Source organism: Vanessa atalanta, chromosome 20 (assembly GCF_905147765.1).
Source record: "Vanessa atalanta chromosome 20, ilVanAtal1.2, whole genome shotgun sequence".
NCBI lineage: Eukaryota > Metazoa > Arthropoda > Insecta > Lepidoptera > Nymphalidae > Vanessa > Vanessa atalanta.
Genome location: NC_061890.1, coordinates 5,714,011 through 5,741,083, shown reverse-complemented (window position 1 = coordinate 5,741,083; position 27,073 = coordinate 5,714,011). Strand labels below are relative to the sequence as shown.

Genomic DNA, 27,073 nt, shown 5'->3' with positions numbered 1-27,073 from the left:
ATATATATTATGAAAATTAACACTAGTGTTCAAACTTTTGCAATTATGAAATTTTATTTGTCTAAAATAAAATTTTGGCGCCATCTATGTTAAATCTTTGAGACTGGAATATTGCAATGGCAATAGCCGTAACTTTAATAGCAGTTCTAATATCCTAGTTTAAGAATAAATACATAGATGGCGTTATTATCAGTTTTTTTTTTTTTTTCATAAGAAATATTTGTTTCGAACCAGATGCAGAAAACCAAATAACAAATATTACAATTTCAATTTAAAAAAAAGTATTAGTTATAATTTTATAATAATTTTTATTTGCTATCTATATAAGAAGTCAACATTAACAGCAATCAGTCCTTATAATAATAAACACAAATTTATGACAATAAAAATCCAAACCAATTAATTAGTACGTTCTATTCTAGGAAAATTGTTGTACTATACTAGCGTGATGTATACGTTAAGGGCTTATTGCATTGAATATATTTGTCAAAAAAGACGACTAGAAAAGTTACAATTACGAGATATTCTATGGAAGCAGTGTCTGATGATTCTTAACATTACATAGTCTATTATTGTCGTTTTGTACATGGCTTTATTAAAATAACTAGCTAACCAACACCAATATCATCTTTCGATATCACACTGAGGACTCAAGCGACCTCTTTTCAAAATCCGTTCAAAATTTGAACATTTTAACGACCTCCGCTTCCTCTTTGGATTCTGTGGCAGCCAGGTTTCTTTTATCATGTCGCTGCCTTTCTCAGCTATCATTATTACAGGGGCATTGATATTGCCATTCGAGACAGTGGGCATAATACTAGCGTCTATAACGCGGAGTCCCTCTATTCCATACACTCGCAGCTGTGGATCTACCACAGCCATCGGATCACTTGTTGGTCCCATCTTTGCAGTACAGGAAAGGTGATAAATTGTCATGGTATACTGCCTTATGTAACAGTCCCAATATTCATCAGTATAAAGCGGTAGGTGTTTGCAATTTGGCACGGGATTGCTGTTATATCTAGCGCCCAAACGCTTCATAGCCTTAGTCTCTGCCGTAGCGACAGCTGCTTTAACACCCTCTCTTAAAACTCCGATGTCATCAGGGTGTGTTAAATAGTTATGAATCATAATAGGATAGTCTAAAGGATTTTTCGATCTTAACTTGATAAATCCACGACTTTTTGGTCGAAGCATCATAGGAAATATACCGAAAACATCTTTGTTTGTTAAATGTCCAAATACTTGGTCGTAAAATTCGTCCGTGATACTATGAGCTCTTTTTACTTGGGTGCCACCATCGGACGGAATGGATGCTGACGTCATCATAAACTCTATATCTGGCCAGTCGTCAGTTGAATTCGCATACTTCGTGTTTATGAAAGCTACCACTTCTAAACCGATACTTGAAGTTAATGGTCCGTCTTCTGTCACAGCATAGCGCAAAGCAGAATTAATGTTAACAAGTCTGTTCATAACTAAACTTATGGGGTAGTCAATTTGGAAAACTATTCCACCAACAGCAATGTGATCTTGCAAATTTCTACCTACTCCAGGCGAATCGTAGACCACTTCAATTCCAACTTCTTCTAAATGTTTTGCTGGACCAACGCCAGAGAGCATGAGTAATTGAGGAGACGCAATGGCACCAGCAGCCAAGATAACCTCTCGTTTGGCATATATAACTTGCTTAGTGGTATCCCTTATAAATTCAACGCCATATGCTCTTTTATTGTTTCTATCTATCAAAACTTTAGTGACGTGTGAAAATAAGGAAACATGAAGGTTTTGGCGTAGTCTTACAGGTCTGAGAAAAGCTTTTGCTGCGGAACAACGAGTTCCTCTCCGCATAGTAAATTGAAACCAACCGAAACCAGTTTGTTGATCTCCGTTTACGTCTATGATGTCATAACCCATTTCTTCACCAGCTTGTAAAAATGCAGCTCCAATTGGCGTGTTATATGGGGCGTCTTGCACTGTCAGATAACCACCTGAAATGAAACAGTCGAAAAATGTGTATTGAATGTGTTTTTTATTTATTTATTTTTTATATCTTTGTGAAATAGTCATTAAAAAGTTATGATACTTTTGCATAATTTTAGTTACTATTGCTCACTAAATCATCGAATAAAAATAAAATAGTTAAGAAACTTTTACCTGTTGCATGAATTTTTTTATCCTTAGCCAAGTACGGATTCCGTTGATCCTGAGATTTTTTGAAATAAGGCAATACATCTTTGTAGCTCCATCCAGGATTACCTAAAGATTCCCAATGATCGAAATCCCGTTTGTTACCGCGAATATAAAGCATTGTATTGAGTACCGAGGAACCTCCAAGTACCTTGCCTTTTGTCCAGCTACAACGCTTGTCAACCATGGCTTGGCAAGCGGAGTCTTGGGGCTCAGTCCTGAAAAAGAAAAGCCGTTGTTTAAGCTAAGAAAAAAGGAAAAAAATAGTGAAAATTCACGAGAAATTATAAAAGGAGGTTCATTCAGGAGGAGGAATATTTATAGTCAACGTTTAATCATCCAGATTAATTCATCTAATATCATTTATATGAAAAAGATGACTAAATAGAGCGTTTATTGCCATATCTTCACGGATTGAAGACACTAGGTCACGGTTTAATTGAATTGTTAAGTAATAATGGATATCAAAACGTTATTTATGTGAAATTGAAATTTGGGGAGGGCCAGCAGTAGATTACGATAGAGACTATTACGATAGTAGACTGATGATGGTGATGAAGTCGAAATATTGACGGTTTTCATGTGAGTGTATTAAAATGATTATATTAAATATCACCATTTATATTTTTTACATACCGGTATTTCCAGTCCAATTTGCTTTTATGTAGATACAAAGAGAGCAAGGGTACGTCGCTAATGTCGGTTTCATGTCCACCTGCTTCCAACAATAACACATTCCACCCCTCAATTTCGCTCAATCTGTTTGCTAAAACAGATCCAGCTGATCCTCCTCCTACAATGATGAAGTCGTATTCCTCTCGAAGGTATTTTTGGTTGAACGGTCGGCTTTCGGGGTCGAATACGTCGTAGTGAAAGTATGCCAGCGCTGCCAACATGGCAGGGATAAATGTCAGTTTACTTATCCCGCCTATAGTTAGAGCAGCTTTGGTGGCCGCTGATACCGTTGTTAGTACAGCCATTTTTCAGCTCATAATTCTGGAATTTATTAAACATATTAAATTACCTGTAATAGTGAATAGTGCTGTATATCTTATTAAAATAGTGTAAATATAAATAAAGTTCAATTTTTTTTTAGTTATTGCGTTTTCATTGTTTTGATTCGCGATTAAAAGGTATTTATAGTTGATGGTGAAAGTTTATAAATAGAAAAAAATAATCGCTTACGATCGCAGATAATATAAAAACTTCTCCCTTTTTCCGCTTCGTCCAATGTCGTTACTCTTACTCATAACTTAGGTTATGTTTTTATTTAATTATTTTTTATTTAGAGAGATATCTGTTTTTGTTTATATCTGAGATATCAGAGAATTTATTTGCATAAATTGCAGGCCGCAAATCATCTCGTTAAATATATTTTAATTAAAATTATGGATGATGGAGTGCTCCAAACTACGTAACGCTTTTATACGTATGCATACCTAAAAGTTATATAAACCTCCTTGCATTGAAGTGACTAAGTAGTATACTTATAAAATGGGCTTCCTTTACTTATGAATAAGAATGATGTAACGCTATTATTTGTCTCGTTCACGCATCGTAGGTTAGCAGAAATGTGTGATAAGGACAACTAGAACTAAGACAGCTAAGTGATCACCACAGACCATAGACATTCTTGAAATATGCTAAAAAAATTGGAGACTAAGATGTTATGTCCTTTGTGCCTGTAGTTACATACATACCTCACACACTATTTAAATTGAACACAACATTAAATAACACCAGTAAAGTATTGCAGTACTTGATGCACTTTTTATTCTGAAACACGGCAATACCAAGTATTGCTGTTTGGCGTTTGAATATATGATACCTGGGAGAACGTAACAGTAATCCTTTTAAATTGAAGAAAGATTTTTGCCTTTGACTTATATGTGTACCGAATTTCAACTGCTTTAGTGGAATTAGATTGTGATAGACGGAAAAACAAAAGATTGATGGTTAAATTAGTTTTTTTATTGTATATACGTAATACTGAAAATCACGCAATTAAAAATAATAAATTGCTGTGCATTTAAACTCAACAATAAGTTAAAATTGCGTGCAAAACCGAAAGCGTGGCCTTTACTCGTATCCTCGAGTTTCTTTCCGAACGGCATTCCTTGTCTTAATTATATAAAAACCGCTAAATGTCGCCAGAGCAATGCCGAATACAGGCCAAAGGGAGCGTTTACTGTTTCACTGTTATTAATTGATTGAAATTTCCTATGATTATAGAAATTTTGTAAGCAATAAATCTTATATCACTTCTACTGTAGCGATATTTTTGTGGAATCGTTAATAAAATACCACTGCGACACACATGACAGCAAATTAGATGGAATTCATGACTTAACACATATAACTTCAAATATTTATATTTTTTTTATATAAACGCACTTAAGCACCTGTATTTATGTATGTATATTGATATATTTACGTTAGTATATGTGCATGTGTGTGTGAATATACCGTTGTAAATGAACAATTTATTCAGTCCTAAGGTTTCCTAATCGCTCTTCTATATCTTCTTTTAAACCACTGTTTCGATTACAGTTTTCATGAATAGAAAGAACGATAATACCCTAAATATATAATCTAGATAGCTAATCTATAACAATATTATAAAGAGGTTAATTTGTTTGATTGTATGTAGGGCATTGTAGGGGGTAATCTTCCGATAATAATCCAATTCTAAAAAAAAAGATATAAATAGACAGACAGATATAAAGCTATATTATTCCAGAGTGCGTAGAGTATCAATTATATTTATACTCTACGCACATATCAAATCAGTTTTCTTTATAAATAAACTGCACCCTTCGATCTAGCACTAGCGATCCGTCCCGTTCTGTATATATGTTTTACTGTGACTGTTGTCCTGTCAATAAAATTTTATTATTGTAGTTTTTTTAATCTGTCACAGTCAGGATCTCCTGATGTGGTAAAGCAGTCAAACACCAGCCCGATGTTAGAGCTTTTATTTTCATAGCCTTGTTAGAAATGAAGATCCTTTTCTAAATTGTTGTCAATTCCCTTTATTTGTCTGAGATGCCATTTCACACGTGCCTTTTATGGCACCGCTTTGACACTTACCTCTTCTAAGAAGTCAAAGATCCCAATCCCAAAAAGGTGAAATTTGTCTTTAAGCTTTATCTGCCCGGCTATATTAGAAATATTTTAGAGGAAATGTTTATGGATTGGAGTTAATTCTGATATATGCCTAACATGCTTGTGGAATTTTTACTATAGCAGAAAACATTATTTTCACAAGAAGAGAATTTTTGATTTTAATTAACATTTGCAGCGCAATCTCCATGTTGCGTTAACCGGAATGACAGAACAAAATAATTCTTAACTTTAGTATAGTAATATTATACTTAAATAATCCTTACCCCTTTTATATACCCTATTTATAAATATATTTTTCTTTTTATAATATAATTAGGCGAAATCATCCTTCAAACCTAATACTAGTACTAGTGCTAGTACTAGTGTTTATCGGAAGAATATCTGATGAGAGGGTGGTACCTACCCAGAGGGGCTAGTGCAAAGTCAGTGGTATTTATGTTCCAGTCAATGCATCGATGTCTCTAATTATATATATTTTTATGTCATGAATGATTGAAATGATTTGTATTTCTCAAATAATCTCGTTATACATATAAAGTCCAATACCGTAATCGCGTCGATGTCATAATTAATGGCGTCGATGTGTACTTCTGACAGTGGCCTTGAGTTACTTTCACTCTTGTAAGTTCGTAAGTGTTATTTAGTCGAGAATTCTTAAACCTTTTCTATGTTTCCAATGAATTTTTGCAACATCGCTTAGTGTTGACTGACGACTATGTCTGTGCTCAATAAGTAGCGGCATTAGAATACGCTAATTGTTTCTTTCCTAATTGAATAATAATTACCATAGAGATTACTTTTATAGACACTAGACCACATTTTGTAAGTGCATAAAGATATCATACGTATTTTTTTTTAATATCTTTGAACAAACAAAATTTTATAATTTATTAAGTAATCAGGTTCACGCCAATGACACGCACGTCATTTTCATGGTATTAACGACTTTAAAATAGAAGGAGTTCACGATTTTGGTTGTATTTTACTCGATATTCAAAAGTCGTTGTTTTTTTTTAAAGGCGAGATTATTTTAGCCGACCCTTTCGAAATAAAGCTGTGCTTTTATTTCTAAAATCTTTCGATTACCAAAATTTAATATACAACCTGTAATATTTTGTTAAATTCGATTTTCTTATAAAAATAAATTCGTTGAACTGTAAATATTTATAATTTGGCTATTAAAAAATGGGTATGACCTTGTTTTAAAAAAATCTGTTCCTGGTTCAATATATATTTAATGATTTAATAATTATATATGCTTCTGATATTTTTTGAGGTATTTAAATGATATATTTATTTGATATCAGTAGGGAATATAAGTAGGTAGTATACACAAGGGCATAACATCTTAATTTCCGATGTTGGTGGCGATTTATGCATTTGCGCGTCCGTCTACCTAAATCATAAAAATAATGTTATATTTAAAAATATGATACCGGTATATGACGCCTAATTATTTTTCTCTGCCTATTTTATGTACCTATTAAAACTCTTTAAATACCCGTCATTACGTTAATAAATTAGTAATTGTGTTTTTATAATCCGCTTTGATCTCCTTGGAGTGATAAAATTTATGACACGTAATTGGCTAGGCTTATACATATATACAGCAGCGACGTTACAAAACCGATAAGTTACCCAATACTTACCAAATATTTGTACCAGTCTGTATTCATTGTAATTCATACAACTTTAGTTTATCAATCAACACTTTGTATACAATGTAGTGTAGCAAGAAAGCAGATGTACTTATGTACTTATAATAGATAGATAATTTGCACAATAATGTTTACAAAATAAGTATTCGTAATACAAAACGATGCGAGTGTTTTAATATATTATTATATTATTAAATTATACATGTTGGTAATCGGTAAAGTTTTGCGCAAGCCCCTCCGGGTACCACTTATTATATATTCTACTGCTAAGTAGCAATACGTAAAGAATTTTCTTACCGTGCCAATTTGGATAGGCATTTGTTACCAACGACTAGCAAATTTGTATATATATAAAAAAAAACTCTAAACAATAAAATCTTTGTTGATTTGTCTCCGAGTTAAAGTATAAATAATGTATGAAGGTAAGTGAGCAATTGGTCCGTATAATGGTAATGAATATCTTTCGTTTATATGCACATTGGCATTGCTAGAAATATTATTAATCAAATCATAGTTTTTGTGGTTAGTGCATAACCGCAGGATCTAAGATGTCACCTGTGCCTTTAATTACACTGGTTCATTGACCCCTTTTGATTAATTAAACTATTTTATTAAATTTTACAGATGTGTATATATGAACAACTGTTTATGGTTCCCACTAAGACATGCTCCTGAAACATATAATAGATACCATTAATAAATATATTTCTTAATGTACCTACTATACAGCTTAACATAATATTCATTTAATATATATCCCTACTAGCCCGATGGAGTTAATACTTGTTGACTTCCAGGCAGGATATATTACATACATATATAATTGTATTTAACTAAAATGACTGTATTTTTAAAGGTTGAGAAAGGATTCTCAGTGGAATCTACATTCAGAACCGTTGGTAGCTTCACTCAATATAGTTTGTTAAGCGACGATTTAAAGGTGCTTGTAAAAGCTTATTTAAATAAAGTATATTTTGTTTTTGATTTTGGTAGTGTAATTTGTTAGTAAAGAAAATGATATCATTTGAATATTCCTTATTTCTTTCCATCTGGATTTATTTTAGAGAATAGATACATACTACATACAAACAAACCAATTTTAACTCTTTATAATATTAATATAGATTATTATAAAATTATCAAATCGGCTTACGAGTACTCAATTTGAATAATCAAATTTAAATTACCCGTCAAACATGCTTTATAAATATCAATATGATAAGACAAATACGAATACACTTTCGTCCGTGTTTACGAAGTTACGCACGAACGGGCGGAGGGTAATATTGACTGTTTTGGTTTAATTATAAGGCCTCGATTCCACTTAAGAGGGTCTGCGTTCCAGGACGATGCTCGAATACGGGTTAGATACATATGTGATAGAATTTCGTCTGACACATTCAAGTTTTTTATTTTTCCCGATATTTTTATCACGAGATGAATTATGAACACATTGTAACCATGTGAAAATTTAGTCGTGCTTGCCCAGATTTAAATCCGGGAACCTAGATTTTCATCTCACAACCACGTGGTCTATCAACTGGGCTAGACGCAATTATAGTAGTAATTTCAATGTACCTAATGGGCTTGTTCGTAGTCGCATCATATTAAGTGGTACCCACTCATCGGAGATTCTACCATTAATTTTGCTTCTGTTTGTTGATTTGGAGTAGATATTGGCAATTGTTGAAATCTGGTACCTCACTTGCGCATGAACACATTTAAACACACTTTAAACACACACACACTGGGAGTCTAAAGGCAGGAGCAAAATTGCATTCAATAAAGAAATATTGCATAGCAATTTAAAAAAAAAAGATACGGAATCAATACGCTTAATATTTTATTACACACGAGCAAAACTCTCGGCAAGTGTTGTCTGCCATGTTATTAACTTATTGGTATAAGTTTTATATATATTTGCTTAGTAGTTTTTTCATTTAGACATAAAAGAAATCATCTTTTCATTTTATATATGGATACGTATTTTATATATTGTAATTTGCCAATATTCGTTGAATGTATGATCGTAACGTATAAAGATTTTCTATAAATTTAAGCCTGCGGGTTGCGAAATAGTTCCGTGAACTAAGGATCAGAAGGATTGCGTTCTTGACACGCTTTCTTATTACATACTCTTTCAATTATCGGCTTATGTTTTATTCGATGATATTACATAAGTAAAAATTACTGAATCAGTATATAATTTATAGTAAACGTCTTAATTTACACTTATTTATCATGTTTTTATTCATAGTCTTCCAACTATCGGTTAATAACCGATACTCGACTGGGGTTTTCCAGGTCTTAGTTTTTTTCAGTGGTGGCTTGGACATGAAAGAGACAGACAGTCACGCAAAGTTACTTTCGCATTTAAAATATTAGTATAGATGTTACTACAAACAACGTTATTATTGAACTAGCCGTGGCATATCCCGTCGGAAACATTATGCGGAAACGTACCGAATTGTCTCATGTATTCGAGGTTTTGGTAATCTCAGTTGCATGTGTGCGTGTATTTGAGTTGAATGCTTACTTTACCAAACTAATATATTGTAGATTGGACTTACCATAAGGTACTACTAGGCCGCCTTTTATGTAATTCGTATATGTATATCAAATCAAACGAAAATATTCTTTATCGTGTAGGCTAATAAGATCATTTTTGAACCGTCATGTTAGTGTTCAACTAAATGTAAAGCTACCATATATTTAACACTGAATTTGTTATATATTGTTCCCGCATCATATTGCACCTAACTTGATCTTTGAATTTTACCTTCACTTATTTACGTAAATCATAATAAGTAGCGCTTTTGACGGTGTGGCGTTTGTTTTTATCAATCATATCAATAAGTTTAAATCAATTTACTTTATGTAATATATGTTATATTTTAGTTTGGCTTACTAGTAAATTAGCCATCTGATGGTAGGTGGTCACCACCATCTACCATCAGATGGTTCCGTGTAGTTCTGGTTCACTCACCCTTGAAAATAGGACACAAAAATACTAAATATTACTATTAGTCGATAACTGTATATATATATGTATGATGCGTGTGTAGTGGTGTAGTGTGTGTAGTGGTGTATTGTATCTAGTGGTGTAGTGTGTGTAGTGGTACCGATCCAGACGGGCTCGCATAGAGCCCTACATTTATTCCAAGTTTACTTCAACTTAAACTGTTTATTATGTTGACGTATTGTCCGTACATTGGTTGTATCATTGTGTTATTTCAATTGATTTTTGTTTTCGATGTGCGATCCTTTTCACGACTTATTTTAGTTGTGTTCTAGTTGCCTTCGTTGGTATTTTGTTGATCTTGGAGTCGAATACAATGTTTATCAACTCTTCTGCGATCTAGTTGGAACAATGTGAACGTCGCAGGTTCGATTATGAGCTGTTATTGTGCCCACTCCTGGCACAAGCTTCACACCTTGCTGGAGTAATGTGTACTATTTGTAATACGTTATTGTTTTTTTTTTCAATCACATCCCTTCACGCTTTAGGTTTTCTGTTGCCCTTTCACGGCCACGGTCTTTCACTGAACCGAATTCAAAGAAAATTGATATGAAGCTAGCTTAAAATTTTATGTCTTACACCTGACGACCAACTCCTAAAACACTAGGTAACTAGTAGGCTATAAATATAGCACTTATAAATAAGTTTACTTAGCACCTTCTTAAATTAAAACAATCATTAATTTAAACAATTTATAATGAATACTAACATTGCGCTTTCACGAAAGGTCTTTATATTTTTTAGCTCGATAGGTTGGGTAGAATTTAAAATTAAATAAACTTAAAATTATTTCGAAGATTTGACGCAGTTATAAGCAGGTGATGTTAAAAAGATTGTTAAATAAACTTTATTAAACATTCGTTCAGAAATGAATGAGCCCGCATTCTTGCATAATACGCCGTCTAGTTTTACTGTAATTATGTTTTCTTTATGCATGAGATATAGCGTTCAAGGTCGATCAGTGTTACCAATACGCTATATATAAAGTCTTTAGAATGTAGGTCGAAGTTTTTAAAGTAAAATAAATTCACTTTCACTTTCACTATATATGAAATAAAAAAGGAAATAGGATAAAATACATAAGACGCGCACGATGCACGTCAAAACTGAAGCACTACACCCATACATAGACATGGGCTTGTAAACACACACACATATTTTGGACTAGAGAAAGCATTGGTGCGATAAGGAACTCTTATAAAATAGGAACGACATGACTTCTTGAAGAGTATCAACTTCGGTTAAAGCATTTTTTTATAAACTTCTGCATCGAGCACGTAAGCGCCTCGACCACCCGTATGCAAAAGCATTCCTAAAGACGATTTGCGTCAGTCGGTCAGCCAAATCCTGTTTTTATGCAACACACACTGCACGACCTCAGATAAATGACTTTTTAATGGTTTTGCTGTTTGAGGGTAGAGTACCCGATAATTCTTTGATTATTTATACATATATCTAGATAGACTGCCCAAGCTGAAATCGCGTCGTAAAATAATGGCCAACGGTTGGACACTAATACACGCACGCTAGGAAAGTAGTATGATGTTTGGTGAGTATCATAAGTACCTGTCACGCACACCAATATTTTAAAAATTGATCGTTCATTTCTGTTCTTTTGCAGTGTGATATTCTATAAATAAATAATATAAATAATACTTATATAGACTAAATGGCACAAAGCTCATTGTAAATATAATATTGAAATAATTTGATTACGTGAAAACTAACGATTTAGAGCAAATATTGTAAAAGAAAGTTTTGAGGTTTTTTGATAAATTGATTTAAAACTGTAGCATTATAACTTCAACACTTTAATACCATTATTGTTTGAACAAAAACTTAGATGAGGTGACCATAACCTTTAGACGACAAAAAAACATATAAGCAGTTTATTCCGCCTTAAGTACTTTTGTAAATTGCATTTAGAAATATAATTTCATTTTTTTTTTTCAATTTAAAGTGATACTAAAATATTTTTATGATTACTAGGATTATATGACGTTAAATATTATCAACATATGTAGTTGAGGAATTTAGTGACAGTTTAACTTTGGTGTAAGAGCACAGAATAAAAATCGATCTATCGATTTGTATCTATTTAAAATCGATTTTGTAGATATTATATTAATTTTTACCGATTGATGAAAATGTATTGTATATATATTTGAAATCTTTACAAGAAAATGATTGAAACCACTGAAGTCGTCCTCAAGTTATGGCGTGACCAAGGGAAATAGGGATTCGTTTATATGTATATAGAGATGGCAAGCAGACATACGGTGTGATTAATATTCACAACACCGCCGTTGTGATCCATAAAAATAGTCCGTTCTTTTTCTCAGGTCAATGTCATGCATAACGTATCTTGTGTAATAACAATAAATTAATTATAAAGAATTAATATTGATGTAGCCAATTAATTTTGTAGCAGTATATAATTATATTTGTGTATATATTTTTTAAAATTATAAATAATAATTTTCTATAACAATGAATGACCACCACTTTGGAGATATTCTGAACTAAAATAATAATCAAGATTGGTTCATAAAAAAAGTTACGAACATATAAATATAAATAAATAAATAAATTCCTTTGTACATAATACTTCACTTGAAAACTTAAAAACTTCACTTGGTGGTAGGGCTTGCACAAAGCTCTAAAAGTTTTTAAGTAAATTTAAATTTGGAAATGTAGTAATTGATATGTTACTTTCGCTCCAGTCGGTCGTTAATAACTGTAACATAGCCAATCTAATACTAACTTTTATCGATATACTTATTTGTTTTGTACATAATATTTATATTGCATGAAAATTGTATCTTTAATCTAATAGACTGGATAGATTGTCACCAGCACCAAAAAAAAAAAACGCATTATTTAAAGTCAATCGGTTCGGTTGAACTGGTGTAAAATTCAGTTGCAAGATTTGACCCACAGCACTAACAGGTTCAATTAAATTAAAAAAATAACTAGAAGAAACTAGATAGCGCCCTCGTAAATTATAACTTGGATCTTCCAACGCGCTGCTAAACTGTGGTTTAGTGATGCATAAATCCGAACTTCCAATTGACGCAGGTTACGTCACGTCTCAGTGTTATTCTTCACCACCGAACAGGAGATGAATTGTAAACACGAATTACTTTTTTTATCATATTATTGCAATATGTATATTTTATACATGTATGTATTTTATTTATATAAGCTTACACGCTTTCTGTTATACGCAGTTCTTTATGTACGTAATTATTTATATTTATAGTTGTGTATGTGTGTGTATTCTGTATTATTGTATTATATATTGTAAGCCTATAAATTATTTTATATAGAATATTTATAAATAATCATTAAAGTTTGTATATTTGTTTGTATTATTTTGATTTTTTTTTTCAATTTAAAATAATAAATAAATAGTCCATTTGGTTTGACATTTAAATATACATAATACATATTTGACAAATAAAAGCAGAAAAATAATATTTTTTGCATTTGACATGGAAGTTGTTAATCTGGGTTGAAAATCGGAAGATGATGGATGGTTGTAATAAAACTGGAAAATATAAATATTGTAAACTATATTAAATATTGTTAACTATTTGATGTTCCCGTTAACTAGAAGCTGGTTCTTTAATGTGCAGTATATTACTAATTCGCAATTTATGGTAATTGTATCGCTTCCCACGTGTATTTTACAACCAGTCCTCTGTCCAAAGCTTGCCTGGAAGAGATCGCTGCCTTAGCGATAAGGTCATCTGTTGCACCTCTCGGAACTTTTGTTAATTCGAATGTGATATTAGTTTACCTATTGGTGTGTAATAAAGAATAAATAAATAAACTATAGATATATATTTTTTAAATAATTAAAAAGCTATTTGTATTGTATTGAATGTAGGCCGAATATTGCAACACAGATAACACAACAGAGCCTGAGAATAATTCAGTTTTTACTCACGTTTAAAGGAAAAAACTTTGCTCTATTTAAAACTCACATAGAACTAGAAATATTGGTAATTCAAAATCAATTTAAAATGTATTTTGTAAAATAATATGTAATTAAGTGTTTGATGCGACATTTCTCAATAAATTTAAATTTTATTTGTAAGCATATAGAATTTATTAAAATAAATATTAAATGTCGCGATGTGTTTTGCAAAACTATTACCTGATTCACAGTAAATAACAATGTTTCACAATCACTTTAAAAAAAAACACAAATCACAACACTGGCGACAGTCTCTCGTTATACAACAGTGCAATCTGCGCGCGCGCAACTCACGCGTCCGTATGGCACTGGAGCCAGAGCCAGCAGGGTAAGTGAGAGGTCAATGTTAACGCAAGAAACTAAAGTCATTTGGTAATGGTATCTTTACTATAACAAAAAAGTAAGGTGGTGTTATCGAAAATCATTTTGTATGTAATAAGCAAGTAATCTGTTTTGTTACACATCATTCGCACTCACACAAACAAAGCGTATGTATAAAGAATTATCTAACGCAATCGTTTCTTAAGAAATTTTTGTTAAATTATTACTCCTCTTAGACTTATCCTGCCTTTGGTCGATAGATTTATAAAGAACAAATAATATCCGTACCAGTCCCACTGCTAAGCAAAAGCTTCCGGAGAAAGTTATTCAACCACGCTTCCAAGGGCAGGTTGGTGAATGTGAAAGAATTTCATCCGACACATGTAATATCCTTGATTACTGATTTTTTTACCCGAATGACTAATAAGAGTTTCCTTCATTGCGGTGTATCTTATCCACAAGATCTGAAGGAAATCTTTGATTAAGATTACCCATCGAACAATTTCGATTCTTTATAACACAACATCTCATTATCGCAAGTCTCACGATGTTAACGTAACGTTTTGTTATGAGGTCTCAGTATTTCATCTAATAGATACACGCTTGCTGACGAGTCACGATATTATTTTCCAGAGCACGATTTTAATTGGAAAATACAAATCAACTGGATTACTAAACTCATTGCTTGCTGGAATTCTAAATTGCGCACCAAATACGTTATCTATGAATGTCGTGCCAGGGCATGTTTGTGCGCTAACACAGATTTAGTCTCTATTCTCTAACTTTCATAATTTAACTCCACCGGGGTGAGTTCAGGCGTAATCTTTACGTGTTTATATTATAATATAAAAAAAATGTTCTGTGACGATAGCACGTGATAACCGCTGAACCGATTCTGATGTAATTCTTCTTCGATTGAAGATAATCTTCTCTTTTGCCTCTAGAAGAAATTTATTATATTTGATAGGAAGTAAGCGTAAAATTCAAGGAAGGACATGAGCTACTTTTATGTACCTAATACCAGACGATCAACCCCTAAAACGCGAATGGAGCCGCGAGGCGGCAACTAGTATTGAGTAAAAGGAAAAGTATTCGAAGGTCGTTATTAAATCGAATTATTATTCTTGGTTTAAGTTATTTTTTTATATTACTTTTTTTTAAACTTGTTTAATTACAAACACTGTCCCAGTTTTGATTTTTATTTTGCTCAGTTCTGCTCTGGTTATTATAAATTATATAATAAATATGTTCTCCCGGAATTGTTAATATTTTAAATTATATTATATACATAGATAAAATGATAAATTATATACAAAAGTAACATATGATTTTCCAGTATTTTACTCAAATAACATATTGATAAAAAATGGGGGAATAAATGTATCGTACGGATTTAATATTAGATAAGAAATATTACGTAACAATAAACCCAACTCACTGCACAACACGATTGTAAATTGTAAGAAAGTAATATGTAACATTTTCTATAATAACGTTTAAAGGATACACGGAACAACAATAACGATAAATAAACAAGATACATCTATACTAACATTATGAAGTTGAATAGTTTGTTTGTTCGGTTGAACGCGCTAATCTCAGGAACTACTGATCCGATTTGGAAAAATCTTTTAATGTTCGATAGCCCTTTTATCGAGGAAGGTTATATCATGTACAGCTAAGGGACGAGCAGGTAGTATTAAGTATACTAGCTGCTCGTCCCGATTTGACTTTGTACGTATACGTCGGATATTATAGAATATACATTATTATTAGACGAAAAGGTCATTCAGTTTATTTGTTGCTTTTTTGGAGATATATAAAACCTTTGGTCTTACCTATCTATAGATAGGTGAGAGCGCTTCAACCTTCTGTCCTCGAACCATCCAGGTACCCATACAGACGGCTCTTTGATATTCTAAAGCCTTACAGTAATACTTTGTATCGTTGTGTTCCGGTTTGAAGGAGCCAGTGTAATCACAAACACAAGTGACATAACATCTGAGATACAAATGCCTTTTATACATACACTTTAAAAGTATTATTACATCCACTGAAATATGTTCTTCGCGAACAAACTATTTTGTGTGATTTGTTTACACTTTTTATTAATATTATTTATGGAAGTATCCATTAAAATAAATATAATGACTGAGTTCTTGCTGGTTGTTTTTGAACTATTAAAGTATTTTTGTAAAAAAATAAATAAAAAGCGAGGAATAATTGATCTTGTTAGAATCGATTAGCTTAAAGTAGACTGTAATAAAAGTTAGATTAAAAAAATAGGAATCTACTTATGTGGGTGATACTTTTATTTGGTGTACAAACTAAAAACAATTTGAAGAAGTTTACGTCAAAGAGGGGAAAAGGATGTTACGATATTGTCTATACATATATATCTAAAGTGATTTTAGCCGAGTTAAACAACATTGCTTAAACTTGGAAGTGTTTATTTTGACAGTCAACATTTACGGTTTGCAGGTTTTCTATACACGTGAATATGTGTGTTTTTCTTTGTTAATTATGTCGTTCTAGATGATTTCGGCTACGGCAGTAAATCTCAAGGGAGACCAGCCAACAGCCATATTACAGCCTTACTCACCCGTGCACTAGCACGGGTGAGTGTGCAAATACTTGTTGACTTCCAGGCAGGATGTATTTTATACATATTTAATTGTATTTAACTAACATGACTTTGTATTTTTAAATGTTGAAAAAGAGTAACTACCGAGTTGGTTGCCGGTTCTTCTCGGTAGAATCTGCATTCCGAACCGGTGGTAGCTTCAGTTAATACAGTTTGTTAAATGACGATTCAAAAGTGCTTGTTAAAGCCTACTTGAATAAAGTATGTTTTAATTTTGACAGAAGAACTCTCCGTTCCTTTACTCGCGTAATACGACACGACATTTCATGCCTCTAGACAATAGGAAAATAGGTTATCTTAGTAAACTATACGGCTAAAAAACATATCAAAGCTATGTTCAGCAAGAAATATATTAATTTTTATATTATAAATAACTTTATTGGTTTTCGACATTTTTTAGCAGATTTGCAATTCTGATTTCGGTGATTCTGAGGCAATAAAAAGTTACTTTAGACCAGTTTGTGTACGTGCAGATATACACATAACCATTGCCGTTCTTGTACGTTCGACATTTGCAGTTTTGCAATAAATAATAATCGTACCGCTCGCCTTGGGGAAACCCTAACCTAACCTCTAATGATAGCTTACTCATATGACAAATATTTTTTGGATCAAAAATTAATAAGATTATTTTACATTACTATCAAGCTTAACATATGTATGTTACGCTAGTATTCACACATTATTTTATGATACGTAAAAAAAACTAAAAATAAATCCAAAATATAAATTTCACTAAAAATCTGTTTTTCAGCGTATCTTGTATTAAACGTAGATATATATTGTTGATTGAATTCATTATGTAAAATTACGATTCAAAAGTGCTTCTATAAAATAATAATCAATCATTCAAGATCGTGTAATAATTTGTGTGTAATCGGGCCTATCCTTAAAAATATTGCGTCAATAATAATTCGTCAGTTTTCGTAGTTTTCTTAAAAATTGAACTTTGATTATTTATTTTTTTTTAAATTGTTTTATCAACTATGTTTGTTACGCCCTTTTACATGTTATAAACAAATTATATTGATAGTGTATATTTGTATATATGTTAAATAAAATGTAGAACTAATAATATTAGTGACGTGGCGCGTACAAAAATAATTCAGACACATTATTTTAATATTAGTTTAACGTTTATTTAATTGACAGAAAAATTATGTCACCATTCGGTGTTTCATGTAACAATTACTTTTTAATTATGTATTCGATAACTTTCTGATATAATCAATTTAAAAACGCTATAATATTTGTTAATAAATAATTGACACAATGATATAAATTAAAAATAATTGAGAATAATTAAATAACAAAAAAAAATATTCTTAAAATAATGAGTTTTTCTAAAACTGTATATAGAAGAAAGAGACAGAGAGATAAAGAGCCTGGAGGGGGCGCTTTTTCCTTACGTGACGATTTCTGCCATTTCATTTGTTAGGACAAACATTAGGACCCCAACTGATGATAGATAGGCGTGACGACAACTAGGTACACTACATCCGAACGTTGAGCCGAAGGCAATCTGACAAGGAGACTGCTTTAAAGGAAAAAAATGTCACTGCGTCACTTGTGATCCGGCTAGGGAAAACAGCTCAGCCTAAAAAAAATGCGAAGACAACGAATAGTGCTGATAGATGGTCAGTAAACGGGAACATTGAGACGCAAACGAAAAATGCGGCAAAAGTAACGTTTAAAACGGCTTTTCGTAGTTTTTCACTTCGTAGAATATTCTAAGAAATCTATAAACGTATAACGCATAATACCCATATAAAGATGATTCATATGTTCAGGAACCTTCGCTTAAAATAAACTTTCTTGTATGACCTTACGCAAATGGCATTGATTTAATTTGTTCTGTAATAAGGCACACGAAATACATTCAATAATTAAAGTTTCGTTCTACTTTATTATGGGAAGTATTCATGACGGGACTATTGTTTACGAAACAATACGATTTTTTTATGGAATTCTCTTTATATCAAGCAATTATGATCGACTTTTGTAAGGTGAGACATGTTTTTGATTTACGTTGACAGTGAAAGATTTTATAAAATGTTGGCACATTTTATAAAATTAATACTCTGTATCTTATCGTATACAATGCAGAGCATTTTTAAGCAGGTTTTAGTATATAATATTTAAGTATAGGTAGCTACGCTTGCAGTATAATCCGCTTTAAATTTCGACTACATATGTACGTGACAAGCGTGAATTTCACGTTTAGATTACCTCGAATTGCATCTGTTGCATACGTTGAATGTTTCGAGCAGGAATGGATTTAAAGATCTAGAGGCCTCGGGGTCACAAAGGATTGGAGGCCCGGATTTTTAAATATTATTTTAGAAATCCGCCCTTGATTTTGAAATATCATATCTTTGATTTAGTATTTTACCTGCCTTCTAGAATGAATACTCACCAAGTATTAATATAAGCATTTTTCACATGCAGAATACGAAACAAATCGAAAACGAAACGAAATTACAAATATAAAAAAATGCAAATCGTTGGAGGTATTTAATGCTTCAATTGAAATAAAAATGTGTTGAATCTAAATACGTATGAGTTTCCTAACGTTTCGTTTCAAATGCGAAAGCGAAACTATTACTACACGTCTGTCGAAATCACGTCAAGGTTCACCCTTGTGACATAACGCGCTACCCATCTCATTGTTGAACAGACAATCCTTTTGGGTATAGGCAGTTATTTAAACTTCGAACTACTGGAACATCAGCGTCATTAGTTAAACAGTAAAGTATTGTTCAATCGAGGACTAAGATTCGATGATAGTGTAAATCTAGTCTTAAATGAGGGAAGTGAAAATGTAAATCTTAATCTAGTTTTAAAAATACTGCATAGATTAATTTTAATTATTATTTGAAGAAAACTATTTACGATATTTTTATTAAACGTCTTGATTTGTGTAAGTTTTGATTAGCTTAGACATTGTGTTTAACAGAAACCACTGTCGTTAAGACGAAATATGTGGTTATGGAAACTTAGTATAATTAAACAAAAAAATCGAAAAAAACCCTTTATTATTGGAATGCATAATTTATTTAATTAATTAGAATAAGGTTCTCTAAAAAAACAATAAAAAAAACAATTTAAGTAATATTAAAAATGAACGTTTAAATTGTACGTAAATGGGAAATGAAATCCTTTACTGTAAAACATCGTTTTATTAAATTTGCTATTATTGTTTTTCAGGGTCTGATTACTAAACTTTGTAGTTTGTTTTATTATTTAATACTAATTCTCGCCCGCGGTCACGCTAGCGTTTAAGGGGTTGTTGATTAGGTTTTAGGTAAAAAAAACCTATATAACTCTTGAGGTTCAAGCTTATTTCAGACACATTTCATTGAATTCGGTTCAGTGGTTTAGCTATGAAAGATTAACAGACATACCGACAGGCAGAGTTACTTTCGCATTAATAATATTAGTATAGATAAGCCTTCTCGCTTGAGAATAGTCTAAATTTAATATTAGACACAGAGTATTAATTAAAGCTAATAATATTAGATTGTTTTGAGCCATACAACAATACAACATTAACAGCAAATGGCTGACAAACGTTAATTATTTAATATCAATATTTATTGTATCGCAAATATTAACGTATAACGTTAATATTTGCGATACAATAAATGCCATGAATAATCATGAATTAAAATATTAGTTAAATTTGTATATATAATTTGGCTATATATTTATATCGGAGAAATAAAGAACAATATAAAAGGAAAAGAAAATGTGGAGGGTTAGGGTTTTCTGAAAGTATTGACTGATCTGACCAGGACTAAATGGTTTTTGCAGGAAGCAAGGAAGAAAGATCAAGTATCATTTTGTTAATTAAAAAATACTGAAATATTCACTTTCATCATCTTCATCATGTCAGCTGGGAGACGTCCACTGCTGGACACAGGTTTCCCCCAAAGATTTTCACGTGGGCCGAACTTGCTCTACCCGAATCAAACGGTTTCCTGTGATCTTTTAAAAACCGTCGGCCAATCTCGCGTGGCCCTGCCTACACTGCATTTATTAATTTAATTACTCTATATCTTTTTACCAAATTCAATAAGATTATATGTACATATATAATTATAGTATGTATTGCTTATAAAGTTCTCCGATGAAAAATTTCATAATAATGTTAAATTATGCACAACGCAAGTGTCAGAGACTTCTGAGTTCTGCCCTCTAACTTCACATATGGCATTTCTGACCTGACATCGACATTTAAACTAAGAATGTATTTTTAATTTTTCATAATTACATAATTTTATGTGTCATTTTCCATTCGGCATGTTTGTGTTTGTACAGTGACAAGTTTAACTTAATTTAATACAAAGCCTTAATATTTCTTAACGTTTTAGATTAATATGTATATCACATATATGTGACATATTGAAAAAAATGTCTGAAAGCTACTTTATGAATAATATACAACGCAAACTAAACAACTAAGATACATTACACTTATTTATTAAAAATATACATATCTTATTATATAATCAAAATTCATGTTGAAATAATTTGAGATTTTAACAGTTATAGTTCATCTTTGCTATCGTAATGCTTTTTTATAATGTCAACAGCTTTTCGAGCTATCACTAATGTCGCAGCCATAGTGTTACCTCCCGGTATGGTAGGCATGATACTTGCATCGACAACTCTAAAATTTGAAATTCCGTGAATTTGTAAATCGTGATTTACAACAGCATTGACGTCGTTTCGTGGACCCATTTTAGCGGTACCAACGGGATGGTAAATAGTAGTCGCCATATGACTTATATAACACCGCCAATAGTTGTCCGTATTGAATAAATGTTCATTACATGTTCGGATGCTAACGTTCAGTAATTCAATTCCCATTTCGCGCAAAATGGAGGTTTTTTCAAGTTTGTGGACAAAATCAATAGCTCTTAAGAATGTACGTACATCGTCAGGATGTTGAAAATAATTAGCCTTTATAATAGGCGCTGTTAAGGGTCGTTTTGGCAGAAGTATCTCACCTGTAGATTTGGGACGCAGAAGTGTAGGATAAATACCCAAAAAATCGTGCTCTTTATTCAAATCTTCTATTGCTTCGATGATTTCAATTTTATATCCGAGCCCTTCGAGATAAGGTTTTAAAACGAAATTATCATTTTTAGTAAAATAGAAATAGTGGAATTGAATATCAGGATAATCCAAATTTCTCTCTGTGTCAATAAAACCCATATAGTCAGTTAAACCGATGTTAGAGAATGGACCAGTTTTAGTTAGCATATACTGAAGCAGAAGTATATTTATAACATCGGTTGATGTGGTCATATTCATATTCGTTTTCAAAAACAGAGGAAGGAGGACGTGATCTTGTAAATTCTGCCCTACTTTTAAATTTTGATGGCATTCAATACCAATTTCATCTAGATGCGACTTTGGTCCGATTCCCGACATCATAAGTATTTGCGGGGTGGCGATCGAACCAGCCGATAAGATTACTTCTTTATTTGCAGTTATGTTCATTATGATACCGCTTTTATGCTTCACTACTACACCAGAGGCTTGTTTATTTAGAGGGTCTATAATTACCTTTTCAACAAGTGTATTTTTCATAACAAATAATTTATCAGTTTCTTTGAAATATTGTTTTGCAGTATTCATACGTTTTCCATTTTGTGTCAATAGACGTGTCTTTTTAGTTCCAATGATAGCTTCGTGGCTTTCATAGTTGTGTGATGTGAAGTTTAATTCATTCCATGCATTGTCGAGAATTTTGTACCATTCATTGTCATAACCTTTAAACTCAGGATCTGTGATTTTGAAAAGTGCCTCTTGTTCGTTGAAGTGAGTTACGAGATTTTCATAGTCCCAACCAGGGTTACCTAGATTGTACCACTCTGCGTAATCCTTAGGATGGCCGCGAAGATAAATCATAGCATTTATTGAACTTGATCCACCCAGCCCTTTACCTTTGCTCCATATGCAACTGTTGTCTTTAAAACCTAAACAACTGTTGCCATCTGGGTGCGTTTTGTAAGACCAGTCGTTGCTTGAATTTTGATTTAAGAATAAAAATGCCGGTATCTAAAAATAATAAAATTATTTTAGTATGGTGTACTTCCATTAAAGTCGTCATTATAAGGCACTTTATTACATTACATCATTACATTAGCAGCCTGTAAATTTTCCCACTGCTGGGTTAAGGCCTCCTCTCCCTCTGAGAAGAAGGTTTGGAGCATATTATAACACGCGGCTCAAAGGCGGGTTGGTAGAATACACATGTGGCAGAATTTCGTTGAAATTAGACACATGCAGGTTTCCTTGCGATGTTTTCCTTCACCTCCGAGCACGAGATAAATTATAAACACAAATTAAGCACATGAAAATTCAGTGGTATTTGCCTCGGTTTGAACCCGAAATCATCGGTTAAGATGCACGCGTTCTAACCACTGGGCCAACTCGGCTTCACTTTATTACCTCAGTATCAATGCCAGGGTCGTCACCAGCTTCTATCAATAATATTTTCCATGATGGAAAAGCATTTGATAAACGGCTTGCCAGCAAAGAACCTGCTGTTCCTGCACCGACTACTATGAAATCAAATGATATGCCTGAAAAGACAGGAAAATACCTTAAACATTAAGGTTTTTGAAGATACGAAAACAGGGATAAATAAAACTAAGAAGTATATGTGTATTAATTAAATAAGAAGTAATTGAACATATTGTAAATATTCAAGCGTCTATGACTCAACTTATATGCACATAGAGTTTTGAAATTCGTAAGGTTAGGATCACAGGAGTTATTGTCGTCGAGAATTTTGTCACATAGTTGGATTGGAAGTACGAATATTAATCATGTCTTGATAACAAGCATTGCTTACTTTAAGTTAACTTTTTGATTTTTATTTGTCTACAATTAATTATATTTCGCATCATTAATGAAATATTCTTACCCGAACCTTCTTCAAGGATTTCTCGAGAGTTATCGGGTGGCCAATGGAAGTCATCCAATATCGTACAATGTACAGCAACCACTGTTGACACAGCTTTTAAGAATATTTCTCCAGCTATTCCACTGAATGGCAATGGACACATAGATGATATTTGTGTTTCTAAATTTTCCATTTTGTTCTACTTCTTCGAGTTACATAACGTTACGTAAATTAAAAAACAATTTAATATCTTTTCTTACGTCAGGATGTCAATCATACGATCGACTTAAATAACTATTACACGTAAACATCTTGTATATATTCCTATTATTCTTATTTGTAAAATGATATCAAGTTGATTGTTAATAAAGGGTAGGCCGTAAAGTAAAATTAAACTCGTACACAAAAAAAAATATATGGCTTTATTTTTTCTTATTTATAAACAATATTTTTTTACAAATAATTAAAAACGATAATTTTTTTGGTTATTTAATTTTTATAATTGTTTTTCTTCAATTTAATTGTACTTCATATTTTAATCCATTATAATATAACCAAATATTGCTTTTTTTCGGTTGGTTTGTTATTGATTCCGTGTTCGTTATAAATTTATTCTCTATAAAATTATTATAATACATTAGGTTTTGTTTATAATTCTTACTTTGCTCAGAAAATATGGGAGTATAACTTTTAAAATAGTCGATTTTTCGGGAATTTTGACTCAATATCGACTCTGTCATCGCCTTACAATATTCAGCTCTATTGTACGGATACGGCCTCAATAGTTTAGGCGAAACATTATTGTTTACGGCATTTGACGAAAATTGGGGTCGATCACCTTTTACCTGTTTATTTTCTTTTATTTTTTTACTATAATATGAATTAGGTAAGAAGTTAGAAATGTTATTTTTTTCAAAACTGCCTCTAGATGCTTTCGTTGATTTTATGGAAATGTCAGTAAAATTTTGTTTACCTGTTGGGTTGGTAATTGATTTTTCGTATTGTTTTAGGATGTCTTGTGATAAATACGGGAATAGACTAGATATTTCATTAAATATATTTGGTGTTGATTTACTATTTTCCACATTTCTTGGTTCGATTTTTACTATATTGTTTTCATCTTGATATTTCAAACTAGGTACCGTATCGTACTTAAACCCAACATTTCTTGAGTCAGACCAATCTTCTTTAATTATATCTGATGCCTTTTCTGCTATCATGATTATTGGCGCATTAGTATTACCGCTAACAATTGTTGGCATTACACTACCATCGATAACTCGAAGATTGGTGATTCCGTGAACCTGAAATAAGTGTTTAAAACATTTTTAACATCTTTTTAAATTGATTATTAAATGAGAAATAAGACAAACAAATCAATGATTTAATTTTCTTTTTAATGATTTAAGCTTACTTTTAATTTTGTGTCCACTACTGCTTCGGTGTTCTTCGCGGGGCCCATAGCACAGGTACCTACTGGATGATAAATTGTCAAGGAATGATGACGCGCTTGACACTCCAAATGCTCGTCAGACATTAAAGAGTGTTTTTTGCAACCCGGATTGCGATTTGGATTTGGTCGAGCATTAAGTTCTTTTAATGCGGGCTGTTCTACCAACATTTGGGCAATTCTAGCGCCCTCAATCTAAAAAAAAATACAATTATAATAGTAAAAAAATATCATTACATTTAATTCTATACAATCACGCTGTATAAATCTAGATTTATTATTTTTAGAACCTACTAGAGCGGAGAGCTATAGTCGCATATCAAGCGTGTCATATACATTCAAGAACACAATTTTATTAAGTAATTTAGCAAGGTAATCCAAAACTACATTAAGTATAAAATATTTTTACTAATTAAATTTGCAATTTAATTATTATATATATAAAATTATTAAATGCAAATTACAATTTTATAATTCTGTTATGTATTGTTAAAAGAATTAAGACTTACCAGTCTAGCCATATCTTCTTGATCTGAATAGTAGTTCGGGTAAATTAGTGGTGCTGTATTAGGGTCAGAATTACGTAGCTTAATATATCCACGACTCTTAGGTCTAAGCAATAATGGTACTATAGAAAACGAAGACTTATATAAAATATCTTCATACAAATCCGCATATGTTGCATCAGTAAGTCCATTGGCACGTTTCCCAAACAAGCCACCATCCATATTATCTGCAGTAGGTGCAATAAAAAGCTGGATATCTGGATAATCTTCTACTGGGTTTTGGTATTTTGTATTGACAAAGGCCATCGCCTCAGCTTCCATCATACTATATAAAGGACCATTTCGATTAATTGCAAAATCAATTAAACTACCAATGGAAGCCACAGTGTGGTAATTAAAGCAGTAGTCGGATCCATTTGTATATGGATTATCAAACAGAAAGGAATGCCCGCCCATAGCAACGTGGTCTTGAAGATTCTTTCCGACTCCGGGTAAATGAGCTACGGGATCTATACCAAGACTTTTCAATTCCACACTGTCTCCGATCCCCGATAACATTAAAATTTGTGGCGATTGAATTGTTCCAGCTGATAATATAACTTCTTTATTAACTTTTATAACGTTTGATATTCCATTTTTGGTAAATTTGACACCGTATGTATTGTTATGATCATCTATCAATATTTTTTCTACCAAAGAGTGAAGACTGATGTGAAGATTGCCTCGTTTTGCTGCCGGTCTGAGATATCCTTTAGCGGTACTGCATCGAAGACCATCACGTAAAGTTGCATGAGATTTTGTAAATCCAGTTTGAAATTCACCATTTACATCTACTATTCTGTAACCAAGCTGTTCGCCAGCTTCTAAAATTTTTTTTGTAATCGGTTGTTCATATCTGAAATTTTCAATAGATATAGGACCTCCAGTAGAATGATATGGATCATTTTGGTATTCGGGGATTCTCATGTCTTCCGCTTTGAGAAAGTATTTTAAAACATCGTTGTATGCCCAACCTTCATTGCCTAACATTGCCCAGTTATCGTAATCTTTTCTATTTCCTCTTATATAAAGCATTGCGTTTAAAGTGCTCGATCCACCTAGAACTTTACCGCGTGGCCACTTACATCTATTTCCCACCATACTTAAACAATAATCACTACTCGGTTCTGTCACAAACTGCCAATCTATAGACGATGTTTGTAAAGCTGGAAACAATACCGGCACTTCTGAAAGGACGTTTTCATCTGGTCCTGCTTCT

The 27,073-nt window shown here is 32.3% G+C and overlaps 3 protein-coding genes across 4 annotated transcripts in view; 1 reads left to right on the top strand and 2 right to left on the bottom strand.

The window, feature by feature from the left end:
- LOC125071746 (flotillin-2) overlaps positions 1-27,073 on the top strand; it is a 251,237-nt gene that overhangs the window by 162,820 nt on the left and 61,344 nt on the right. The gene's annotated exons all lie outside the window — the stretch shown is intronic.
- On the bottom strand, positions 541-14,291 carry LOC125071738 (glucose dehydrogenase [FAD, quinone]). The gene is made up of 4 exons (XM_047682092.1): positions 14,156-14,291; positions 2,827-3,186; positions 2,158-2,408; positions 541-1,991 (listed from the first exon to the last, which is right to left on the bottom strand). Exons 2-4 carry the CDS (start codon positions 3,168-3,170, stop codon positions 625-627), a joined length of 1,962 nt encoding a protein of 653 aa, XP_047538048.1. The 5' UTR covers positions 3,171-3,186; positions 14,156-14,291; the 3' UTR covers positions 541-624.
- On the bottom strand, positions 20,652-24,137 carry LOC125071743 (glucose dehydrogenase [FAD, quinone]-like). Of its 2 annotated transcripts, none has more exons than XM_047682100.1 (3): positions 23,881-24,137; positions 23,403-23,536; positions 20,652-23,009 (listed from the first exon to the last, which is right to left on the bottom strand). In XM_047682100.1, the coding sequence occupies exons 1-3, from the start codon at positions 24,050-24,052 to the stop codon at positions 21,489-21,491; spliced, it is 1,827 nt and encodes a 608-aa protein (XP_047538056.1). In that variant the 5' UTR covers positions 24,053-24,137; the 3' UTR covers positions 20,652-21,488. The 2 variants fall into 2 exon arrangements, with proteins under 2 accessions (XP_047538056.1, XP_047538057.1); XM_047682101.1 differs by having other exon boundaries at positions 23,887-24,137.

Coding starts and splice junctions, on each gene's coding strand:
- LOC125071738 (XM_047682092.1), bottom strand. CDS start 3,170: ATGGCTGTACTAACAACGGTATCAGCGGCCACCAAAGCTGCTCTAACT. Junction 2,409..2,826: donor AAATTGGACTGGAAATACCG/GTATGTAAAAAA, acceptor TTTCTTTTTCAG/GACTGAGCCCCAAGACTCCG. Junction 1,992..2,157: donor TAAAAAAATTCATGCAACAG/GTAAAAGTTTCT, acceptor GTTTCATTTCAG/GTGGTTATCTGACAGTGCAA.
- LOC125071743 (XM_047682100.1), bottom strand. CDS start 24,052: ATGGAAAATTTAGAAACACAAATATCATCTATGTGTCCATTGCCATTC. Junction 23,537..23,880: donor AATCCTTGAAGAAGGTTCGG/GTAAGAATATTT, acceptor CTGTCTTTTCAG/GCATATCATTTGATTTCATA. Junction 23,010..23,402: donor ACCCTGGCATTGATACTGAG/GTAATAAAGTGA, acceptor TATTATTTTTAG/ATACCGGCATTTTTATTCTT.